The following is a 10,826-nucleotide window of genomic DNA, read 5'->3' as shown; positions in this document are numbered from 1 at the left end:
CAAGGACACCATCACTTCCAAGCTTTCCTTTCTTGCCCAGTTCTACACAGGGGTAAATATCAGATATGTCATCTTTACTTTCTGTCGGATAGCTAGAGATCTTATGCATCAGCCTTGCTCCCCTCGCCCAAACAGTGAAACCAGAACTGTGGCAGCCAGTAGAATAAAAGAATATACAAGACTTTAACAACTGATTCACTTTCCATCTCGTGTTTCAAGAGTTGCAAAAACATATACTGGTGAACATGAAAACGGGGGAAAATGTTTTTTACATTTTCTTTATTTTTCATATTTTTCATATCTTAATTGAAATTTGGACTGTTCTACATGTCAAGGAAATCGTTACAAATTTGATACAGCTTCCAGATAAAGCAGAAGTATTTGGCATCTGAAAAATCTTCCCACCTCCTCAAAAGGTCTCTTTTGATGTTTCTGAGGAAAGCAAACATTATAGCAGACTTGCAAAACCTGAGTGAAAAACAACTAGCATCTTCACTATGTGCATAATGAGGGAACACCAGATACCTGTAACTCAGGCTTAGATTTTTTAATATAGATACAATGATTTGACAGAAATATGCTTGAGATTTGAAGGGTTCCTGAGGATTTCTATAGCAGGCAGGAAATAACCGTGATATTCAAAAGGCACTACTCTAACCAACTATTTTTCCACTGTAAATTCTGTAAAGAGCCTTGAGTATTGGTGAAACATATTCACTTTAATAGATTTCAATACACAGTCTGAAGACAGCCTAATACATAGGAGTCATGCCTACCTTCATAATAAAGAAGGTGAAACAGTCAAAGGACCATTTGTTTCTCAGAAAACTCTGGAGGTGGGATATTCAAATACTATAGGAATTTGCTACTGATCTTCAACACTAGTATCAAACATATGTATAATGGATTCAAATTCACAGAGTAAATATATCAAACAAAATAGTTTGTTTTATTAGGTATTTAATAACAGCATCACGTCAAATATTGTTAGACCATGGATATGAACAGAATTGTCTGATCGCTGGTTATGTACCATGGCACTGTAGAACTGATTTCAGTTGGTCTTGTCTTTCTGTGGGAGAATCTCTGAAACCACAAGCCAGATCCAATCTGGATACCTTGTAGACCAACTTCCCATAATTATCAGATAAGTATATTGATTGCTATGTTATACAAAGGAACATTTCTTCTTGAAAAAAGCCATCATAAAACATTGTGCAGGGTATTCCTGAAAAAACAGTCAGAGATTCTGTAGTCATCTTTCTATGCCTAACAGTGAGAATAAGATGTCATGCAACTGGCTCCTAGGAAGATCCAAAGTAATTTATCATTTCCTTTGTGAAATTATGTTGTTGATTTCTTAAAATATACATCACATTTTCCATCATATGCAATTGTAAATTGAGTACATAAATTATTTGTGCAAAATGACATTATTGCTATATACATAAACAGGAGAATTTTGGACAATTTTGCTGCTTTTCAGCAAAAAAAAAAAAAAATTCATCTTCCTGCCAAAACAACTACCTAAATCACTCCTGTGAGATTTGTTGTCTACTTATGTAATTTGCCTTATACTGTGAAGGGTCTTTATTTTGTTTGTTTTGTAACAAGATGTACCAAAATCATCTTTAAAAAATGGGAAACGCTTTAACTTAAAAAATTAAATAGTTCATTCACTAAATCATTTTCAACTAAAGATAGCAGAATACCAAAATCTTACTGTTACCTTTACCCAAACTCAAAGCACTCATCTGGCATGGATCCCTCTTTCAGTACTGAATCCTCTGCCAGCACTAAAACTCTGTTTACTGAAGGGCCTCCTCATGATACATCTGTGAATATTTTAATAAAGAAACTGTACAAAATTGGTGGGACTCTTGATGTGTTGACTAGGCTCGGCTATTTAAAAAAATAAAAAAGAAATAGAGTTGTAACACCTTTACATCCAAGAAAAACTTACAGTAATATTTGTGCTAATTAACTGGAGTATACAAATTATTTGCCTTCTTGCTGGAATATCCCTGTAGTGCTACAAGCAATTAACATCTATAACTATTAAATTTGCTAAGATAAAAGAATATTAAGAATCTATTTCTTCAGAAACAATCACTCTTAAAACTAGAGGCCAAATTCTGCCTTCCCTTACAGTCATGCAATCACATGTGTTAAATGCTTTGAGGGCAGAATTTAGCCCCAAACAACAGTTTTCTCTAAATACATACATTCTCCTACAGAAAAAAAACAATCTATATCTTACTCATCAGTGCTCTTCCCTTCTGAAGGGTAAATAACGATATTTGAAATACCTAAATTGTATTTACAGCTGTACAACACTGATGTGACATATGTGTAAAATATTACTTGTACTCTATAAATATGGGCTAACTTATACAACCTGCTTAAAAACTTTTCTTAAAATAAAGAGCAGACAAGCTCACACATTTTCTTTATCGAATTCACACACAAAATACATAGTAATATGACATGCAACATCATTCCACCCTCCAGATGCCACCATCTCCACACAGTCCTCCTCATCATAGGCATTGTTGGGCTCCCCGCTGCGCCACTTGTTGAAGGTCTGCATGGGTGACCGGTCAGAATAGACAAAATTCCCCTCTTTCTCTAGGTCGTTAATCCCAATGAAAACTCTGGTGAGACCAGCTTGGTTGATGTATGAGGCGATCAGGTTGTTGGCATTCTCATCCTTGGGCATGCTCAGCGTCCCTCCTCTTCCATGGCAGTAGAGCTGGGCTTCCTTGTATCTTTTTTCTTCCTTCACCAGCAGATAAATCTTATTATCTGTCTCACGCACACCAGCAACAGCTGCGGGGGAGGGCAGTGCTGAAAAGTGAGCACTCGCATTTCTATAAACCAACTTACTGTACACCCCAAAATAGCTTCACAAATCCAATGCAAGATGGTGATACTCTCTACGAGCAACTCCACCATTAAAATGTGATAGTGAGAAAGGAAAATATATAAAGTTAGCCTACCATTTTTTATGAATTTTAGTTCTGTCGTCAGCTGGGCCACTTGGATATCCATTTCACCAATAGCCTTCCTTAGCTGGCTACACTCGCAGGGGATGCCTATGAAATGAAACAGACATGCTGAAGTCAAAACGCTGTCTAAATTCAGTAATTATCTAAATAACTTCATGAAAAGGCCCAGCTGGGCAGCCCTGAGGGACATCTGCTTCACAAGTAATGGCCCGAAACCTGTAGCCTTTGGTAATATGTGCCATCACGATTCTCACAGTTACCCGAACCTAACCATAACACCTCCTTTCCTCTGAAGCTTCAGTCCTGCATAATTAGGGGTAACCTGAACACAGAGAGATATCCCCTGTCAAAAAAAAAAAAAAAAAAAAAAAACACTAAAAAAGTTTGTCAAAATTTCACATTTGAGTGAAGTTATTATCTTCGGTCTTTTCCAAAGAGCACTTTTTCCAGAATAAAAATCTACAGTTTCTTGTTCACCTGTTCCTCTCTGGGCAGCCTGGTCTAGTGACTGGTGACCCTGCACATAGTAGGGGGGTTGAAACTCGATGATCATTATGGTCCTTTTCAACCCAGGTCATTCTCTGATTCCTCACAAGGAATCTAAAACAGGAGATCAAAAAGGCTAATGTTCCAACCTTGTAATGCACATAATTAGCTGTAAAATGCAATTCTGTACTTTTCAAATACAGAAGTTACTGTACCTCTTCCAGTCAAAGAATAGAAAGACATCTATTATGCCAAATTGATATTGATTTGACAAAGATGATCTGAATGAGAATACTAAAAGGATAATTGTTACTTCTATGAGTTCAGATCTCAAAAAGAGAATCAATTATGGTTTTCAGTTCTGTGTGTAATTATTCAAATCTACATTTGACTACCCAATTACTCAGTGTAGATATCTAAGTCTAAGTACCAAGTAGTTGGACTAAAAAACAATGCCTGGCTCAAGAACTGAGTGACAGATTATGTTCTCATAAGACAACTAATTGATGCACCTTTAGTACACTCTGCTAAGAAGGAACAAAAATGGGCAAAATCAGAAGTCACTTTTCTAAGGCTTACATTTCTTTTGCCAGAATTCCGCCTTTTCTTCTGTAGGACCTATATTCCTGGTAAGCTCCTGCTCCTGCAATGATACCCAGTGGAGGGGCAGGATCTTCTGACCTGCTCCTTTGTGTTGGCTTGAATCCTGAGCAGGCCATACAGAAATGTCCTTTTCCATCAGTGGTGAATGTTACTGACAGTTGTACTTCATTTCCCACTGTAATCATCAAACTGCTAAGTAGCTCTGAGACACTGTTTGAACAAATACACTATTTGTCCAGCAACTACTGCAGCTTCAATATTTTTTTTTTAAGTAATTTGAAAGTATCACAGTGGCTGTGAGGAGTAGCTATCTAAATATTTATTTATCATGATTTTCCTCAGTATTTTAAAAGACACATTTTTGGTGATGACGCCTGCATCTTCCAAAATCCTTCACAATATAGACAAAGTATGTCATAGATTACCTGGGTCACCATTAGGACCTGGTGGTCCTATGTCACCGTTATCTCCCTTTTCACCTAAAAATATGAAAAAGAATATAAATTTAAGGAGGCTTTTTAATTAACAGTTAAATTTAACACTTTTTTTTCCCCCTCAAGTAACATCTAAATGTGAAAAGTAGAAAAATGCCCAAGGAAGAATAAAAATGTTTCTGTCCCAGTCACTCCACAAAAAAGGCAAACCAAAGCTATGAAACTTGAATGCAAAGTATATGTAGCAATATCCTTTTCTTTTTTGTGAACTTCACAGAAGCAATAAATTCAGATCTTGTAGATGCAAAGGGCTGTATACACTATACTGCAGTCTAAATCTAGATTCATAATCCAGATGCTTAAATAAACATGCCTGGTCCAAATGATCAAGCCTATCGCATATGCAAGATTAGAATTCAAGTACTGTGGTTCCTAGAAGGATGCCAAAATGCAGTGCGTCTTCCCATCTACTTCTCTTAACTGTTCACACTTATCTGTAAGGATGCAAAGTTCTTTATTTAACCATAAACCAGGATTCTCAGATCTTAATGCTGCTGTCAGAGCAAAAAGTAACTGGTTGACAGATCTCAGTCAATAGGAAGTATCTCATACTGTAGTCAGCCAACTATAATGAAGTCTGAGAGTAGCTAACCAAACACAAATGATAACATTTTTTCACCTGAAAAACAAATGGAGAAGCAATTGCACTAAGCATACCTTTTGAGCCTATAGGACCAATTTTTCCATGCCGTCCCATGCTGCCTTTCTGTCCTTTGTCTCCCATTTCTCCTATATGTACCGAAAGACAAAACACATTAACAGTGTATTCTGATTAAATCAGATTCCAACACATTTGCAAAACTAGGTTTTTTTCAGTGAAGAAATATATGCTATAACCCCAATATTCATTGAACTTCAGAAGTTCAATTCACTCCTTGTGAGGAGGAATTATGATTTTTACAAAGCAAGTGACACTAAAGCAGTATGCAGGTGCAAATGAAAACAGATCCTGGCTGAGATCCACTGGAAAAAAACTTCTTACAAACTTCTGTCAGATGATAGTGCTAAAATAATGTTGACAGTAAGAGAGGATCCCATCAAAACGTATGGATCAACATACTGTAGAGTTGAAAACACCAAAGGTGTTCAAGCACAACTAATAGTTTCAGCTAACACAGTAGCACCACTGCAGCGGAGTTACAGCAAGTCTGATATTGGGCTTTGTTGCCTATTTTTACAGTAGCAGTCACATCTTCCTTCTTTCTTCTTACACTCAAAGACTATATATATTAAAGAAAAATGAAAATGAATGGAAGTCATATTTGAACACAGACACATTCACATGCTTGTACAAATGCTGAATGTTACTAATTTTAAAGATGCTTCAGTAAAATACTTCAAACAGCAGTTGTAGCAAAAAAGCCATTCAAAAATCATTTTCCTTAGCTGTGTTCTTATACATTAAAAGCAACCACTCACCTCTTAAAGTGAATTGAAATTGTCAGCAAATCTGCTTGAACCAGCTACTGCCACCTATCTGTATATATCCCTGATGTACCGACAGAACTCCAATGTAAGACAGCTTGATTCACTCACTTTGCCTGACTTTGGCCTCTTTTCTACTAACTGTACTTTCCTATGCAATATAAAGCAAATATTAGAATGACTTCAGGAGAAACAGAATTTGCAGTGGAACAGACAGTTTCTTTGCCATCACTGTCTTTACAGACCAAGCAGAAGCACTGTTACTAATAAAATATGTGCCACAGTCCAAGTATTGATGTAATTGAGCTGAGCTCCTCCAGGGCTCGAATAATAAAACAGATGAAACCTGCCTGTTACACCATACAGCTTTTCTGTATGGCATTTCTCAAACATTATAAAAAATAATTATGTTAATGATGTGAATCTGAGAGAACTTAGCCTATACTAGCAAAACCTCATTCTATCTTTCTTTTCTTGCTTTAGGTAGACTTCCTGAGACCTACAGAATGAGAACTGGCAGTTTGTTACACTCACTGTTTAGTGAATTTGTCAGAGTTTGCCTGATTCTACAGCTGCTATAGCCCCAAGGAGACTCAGGAAATAATACTATATCTCCACGTATGTTGGTGATACTCTTTCCTGAGTGCAATACCTGAGTGAATCAATGCTCTGCCATCAGATTTAGGCCTCTTTGTATCATAATGTCAAGAAGAAACATGGTTTGGAGGCTGCAGAGCTGTACAACTACATCATATGAGGTAGGTTCCCTACTGTACCACACAGCATTAACAGAAAGAAGAGATAGAGAAACTACAGGGATAAGAAGACAAATGCCTCCTGAAGATCCCATCTGCAGAAACACAAGACTGAGACTGCTTTAAGAAATACGGAGGCAGTTATTTCAGTGATTGTCTCAGTTGACTTTTTTTTGTTTGTTTTTGTTTTTGCTTAAAGCAATGCCTGTTATGCACTATCCTGCTACAAAAAAACAAGGAGACAATCAGATGTGTTCAGAGGAAAATCTACCACAAGGATCCACTAACTGAACCTCTGTAAACTGTCATTGCTCAGCCTCAGCTGTGGATCTACAACTGAAGATCTGTTGTCATGATGTGGGATTCAATGCAACAGGACACACAACTGCTTACTTTCCATATGTTTAAAGCTGGATAATTTTATGACTGACTACATCATTACCTTTAACTTAATGACATGTTTCAGAACACAAATTGATTACCACTGGGAGATGTCTTCCTCATTACTACAAAAAGTCTACGCAGCCATCAGTTGAAGGCATATGACTCAGGGAGAAGTAATTTCCTCTGAACTGATAGAGGTCAAAAGGATATGGTGCATGAAAAACTGAACATGAACCAGCAGTATGCTCCTGCAGCTCAGACAGCCAATGGTATCCTGGGCTCCATCAGACAAGGGGTGGCCAGCAGGGACAGGGAGGTGATTGTGCCTCTCTACTCTGCCCTCATGAGGCCCCTTCTGGAGCACTGTGTCCAAGCCTGGGGCCTCCAGTACAGGAAAGACATGGAGTTGTTGGAGAGGGTCCAGAAAAGGGCCACAAAGATAATCAGAGGTCTGGAGCACCTCTCCTATGAAGACAGGCTGAGGAAGCTGGGCTTGTTCAGCCTAGAAAAAAGAAGGCTGCAAGGAGACTTCATTACAGCCTTCCGGTATTTAAAATAGGATTATAAACAGAGGGGGATCACCTTTTTACAAGGGTAGACAATGACAGGATAAGGAGAACTGGTTTTAAGTTCAAGGAAGAAAGGTATAGATTGGATATCAGGGGGAAGTTCTTTAATATGAGAGTAATAATGTGCTGGAACAGGCTGCCCAGAGAGGCTGCGGATGCCCCATCCCTGGAGATGTTCAAGATCAGGTTGGATTGAGCCCTGGGCAACCTGGTCTACTACCTAGTCTGAAGATTGGTGGCCTTACCTGTGGCAAGGGGGTTGTAACCTGATGATCCTTGAGGTCTCTTACAACCCAAGCCATTCTATGATCCTGTAGCTTGTTGGTGTAATTCACCTGGCAAGTCCTACAATCAATTTTCCTTCATTTCCAAAAAGGATTAGGTTCAGCCTCTACTTGATGTGGACTCAATTCAGAAGTTTTATCTTTGAGACCACAAAACTGTTCTCTTATTCAGTATATTCTTACTGAAAGAATGGAAATAACCCACTCAAAGAGCTGCTGATTTACTTTCTAGATGTTGCTTCAATTTCAGAATAGATTCATGGTTTCCTTCAAAGACATATTTCTGAGGAATTGTGCAGATTATAAAAATATTGACTGCAACTAGTGGATATTTATCCAATATAGATAGCATATAGAGAAAGTATTTCCTTGAAAATCTAAAAAATATTAGCTTGCAGTGACTTTATCAAAATTTACCTGAAAGTGACCTTTCTTGCTTTGGACACTTATAAATTGGGTTTGCAGTAGTAATGTCAGATGCTATATTTGAAATGAAATAAACATATGTCTATAACACATAAGTGAAATATAATATATAAAAGGACATCACATTCTTTCTCATAAATACTGCCCAGAAGATGAACAACTTATGGAGTAATAGCCAGTAAGAACTACATGGTCTGTTCAGAAGTAAAAAGTGTGCTACCTCAAACAACAAAGACATACATTAAGTCCCCTGTGCTCATTAAAGAGCTATTTGGATTAGCTTTTCTCTTACTGTGAGTAACCTCTGCTTCTACTCCAGGGGCTTGTGTATTCTGCTTCTTCTGCAGAATAAATCAGATAGCTTCAAGAGAGACCCATCTGCCTTGAGGGTTTCAAAAGTTTTAAAACCTTTTAAAAAGTCCTTTTCAGTGGCCCTATGATTGCCAAAAATGCAGCCTGAAGAGTCTTAATGAAATCAGGAAGTGAGAGCTGGAAAGAAATGAGGACAATGAAAGAAATTAAGTCTCCATAGACCAAAAGTAGGAAACTTAACTGAGTGTTTGAATGGAGAATATGAAGCAAGTCATCTGTCATCTCTCAGATGAAGGTGATATACATTGGAACCAATTATAGAAGACTTAAAGGATTTTAGGGGGAACTGGAGAGAAAGGAATTCTAATTGATCTTCTTGTTGGCCTTTTCAGGCTCACAAACAAGAGAAGAAATAATAACCAGAGATGAATGGTGGGCTGCACAACCGGTAAAAAGATGAGGGCTTTGGCTCAGTGCAACACTATAAAAGGGGGTGTTCATACAGTATGGCCAATTTCTTCAGACAGAACTAATTGGAACAGAAAAGAGGGCATAGAACTACTTTTATAAAAGAAGGTGCCAAAAAGACAAATCCAGTAGAAACTCAAATTCACCATTTTACAGCCAAACTGAATTGAGTCGTGTCAAAGAGAAAAAGAGAATAGTAGTTTACTTCCCAAACTTGAGGGACAAATTCTTTATGATTTGACATAGCGGACATCACAGAGATCCACTTCGCAATATATGTAAAAGTGTCCCAAGCCAGACCAAAAGTCTGTCAGCTCCAGTGCCATCTTTGACAGCTGTCAGCAGAGGACACTTACAAAAAGAATACAGAATAAAAAGAATAAATAAAATATAGAATAAAAAAAAAAGATATAGACAAACTGTACAATGTCTTCCACAGCACATCTCCTTAGTCTTGCAGCCAGTATTCCTAGTGTAAATATTTAGACTGAATTAAATGAGAATTAAAAGTATTTTTTAAAGATATAATGATGTTATGATATAGTAGTTATTCAAGACTCTTCCCTTTTTAGAACTACTGACAACCAGAAATCCAAAAATTCTGAATACATCAGTGGCATTTTACGTGGTTGGGACAAACCTCATTCAACCCAGCATTAGCCACCCAAAAGTTAGGTTTTTAAGCTATTTATCTAAGTTTCTCTTGTGAGCAATGGAGAAATAAACATCTCTTAGCAGTGATCTATCCCACTCATGCGAGACAGGTAGTTTAGCAACAAAGTGCATCTTTAAAAGCTCTGCAGAACAAACGGAGGTGGGGGAAGAGGAAACTGTTAACAGCTACCTATGCTGACGAGAAATTAGAAAGACTAGAATATCTGTAAAGGAAGCTAAAAATAGTACAAAAAATAATAATACTGTATAGGAAATCAGTGGAAAATTCTTGAACATGTTAAAATACTGATGCTAAGGATTTCAGAGTAGCATTTGAGTTTTAAGCATCAGTTCTATTGTTTGGCATCTTGTAAGTATAAATTAAATGATGTATCCCTAAGGTCCCTATTCTATATATTTACTTACACTGAAACCTATTTTGTCCACTCTGTTTGGCATAGATTTTCTCAAAATCCTACTGAGTTCAGTTGGATTTGGAAGATAGTTTTGAATTAGATACCCACTTTGTGAATCCAAAGCTGTCAGTGTTAGGACTTCTATATGAAATTCTGCCTGCAGCACTCCTTAGCAAGCAATAAATTCATGTAGAAGTTGACTCTAAAATGTAAGGGATTGATTGATTACATATTAATGAGCAATCAGTAGTATTAAAATCTAAATTAAGACATTATTACCTCTCTTTAGAATTTGATTATACAAATGACTGAGCACTCTGGCTCCAATCCAGTTAAATTAATGACTCTTCTCTCACACTCAGAGTAGGTCTGTACTAGTAAACTAAATGCCTGGGACTGCTCCCTGGCACTAGGAACCAGCTGGCCAAGAACAGTGCACACCATAATCCTAAATCATCTTTCTCTTCAAACTAAGGTAATCTGTTGCAAGCTGTTCATTGTGCTTGTTCCCAGAACATGCCTGAGAACTGTCTGGGAAAGCA

At 37.4% G+C, this 10,826-nt stretch overlaps 1 protein-coding gene across 5 annotated transcripts in view; it reads right to left on the bottom strand.

Moving 5' to 3' along the window:
• Positions 1 to 262: 262 nt before the first annotated feature.
• COLEC11 (collectin subfamily member 11) overlaps positions 263 to 10,826 on the bottom strand; it is a 36,182-nt gene continuing 25,618 nt past the window's right edge. For 2 of the 5 annotated variants that reach the window (XM_040697308.2, XM_015284842.4), the window contains exons 4-7: positions 5,249 to 5,320; positions 4,523 to 4,576; positions 3,000 to 3,095; positions 263 to 2,847 (exon numbers count right to left, since the gene is read on the bottom strand). In XM_040697308.2, the coding sequence (XP_040553242.1) occupies positions 2,438 to 2,847; positions 3,000 to 3,095; positions 4,523 to 4,576; positions 5,249 to 5,320 (632 nt within the window). In that variant the 3' untranslated portion in view covers positions 263 to 2,437. 5 annotated transcript variants of the gene reach the window in all.

Source organism: Gallus gallus, chromosome 3, assembly GCF_016699485.2.
Source record: "Gallus gallus isolate bGalGal1 chromosome 3, bGalGal1.mat.broiler.GRCg7b, whole genome shotgun sequence".
Classification (NCBI taxonomy): domain Eukaryota; kingdom Metazoa; phylum Chordata; class Aves; order Galliformes; family Phasianidae; genus Gallus; species Gallus gallus.
The sequence above is the reverse complement of the archived record's forward strand: the minus strand, read 5'-3'. Positions and strand labels throughout refer to the sequence as shown.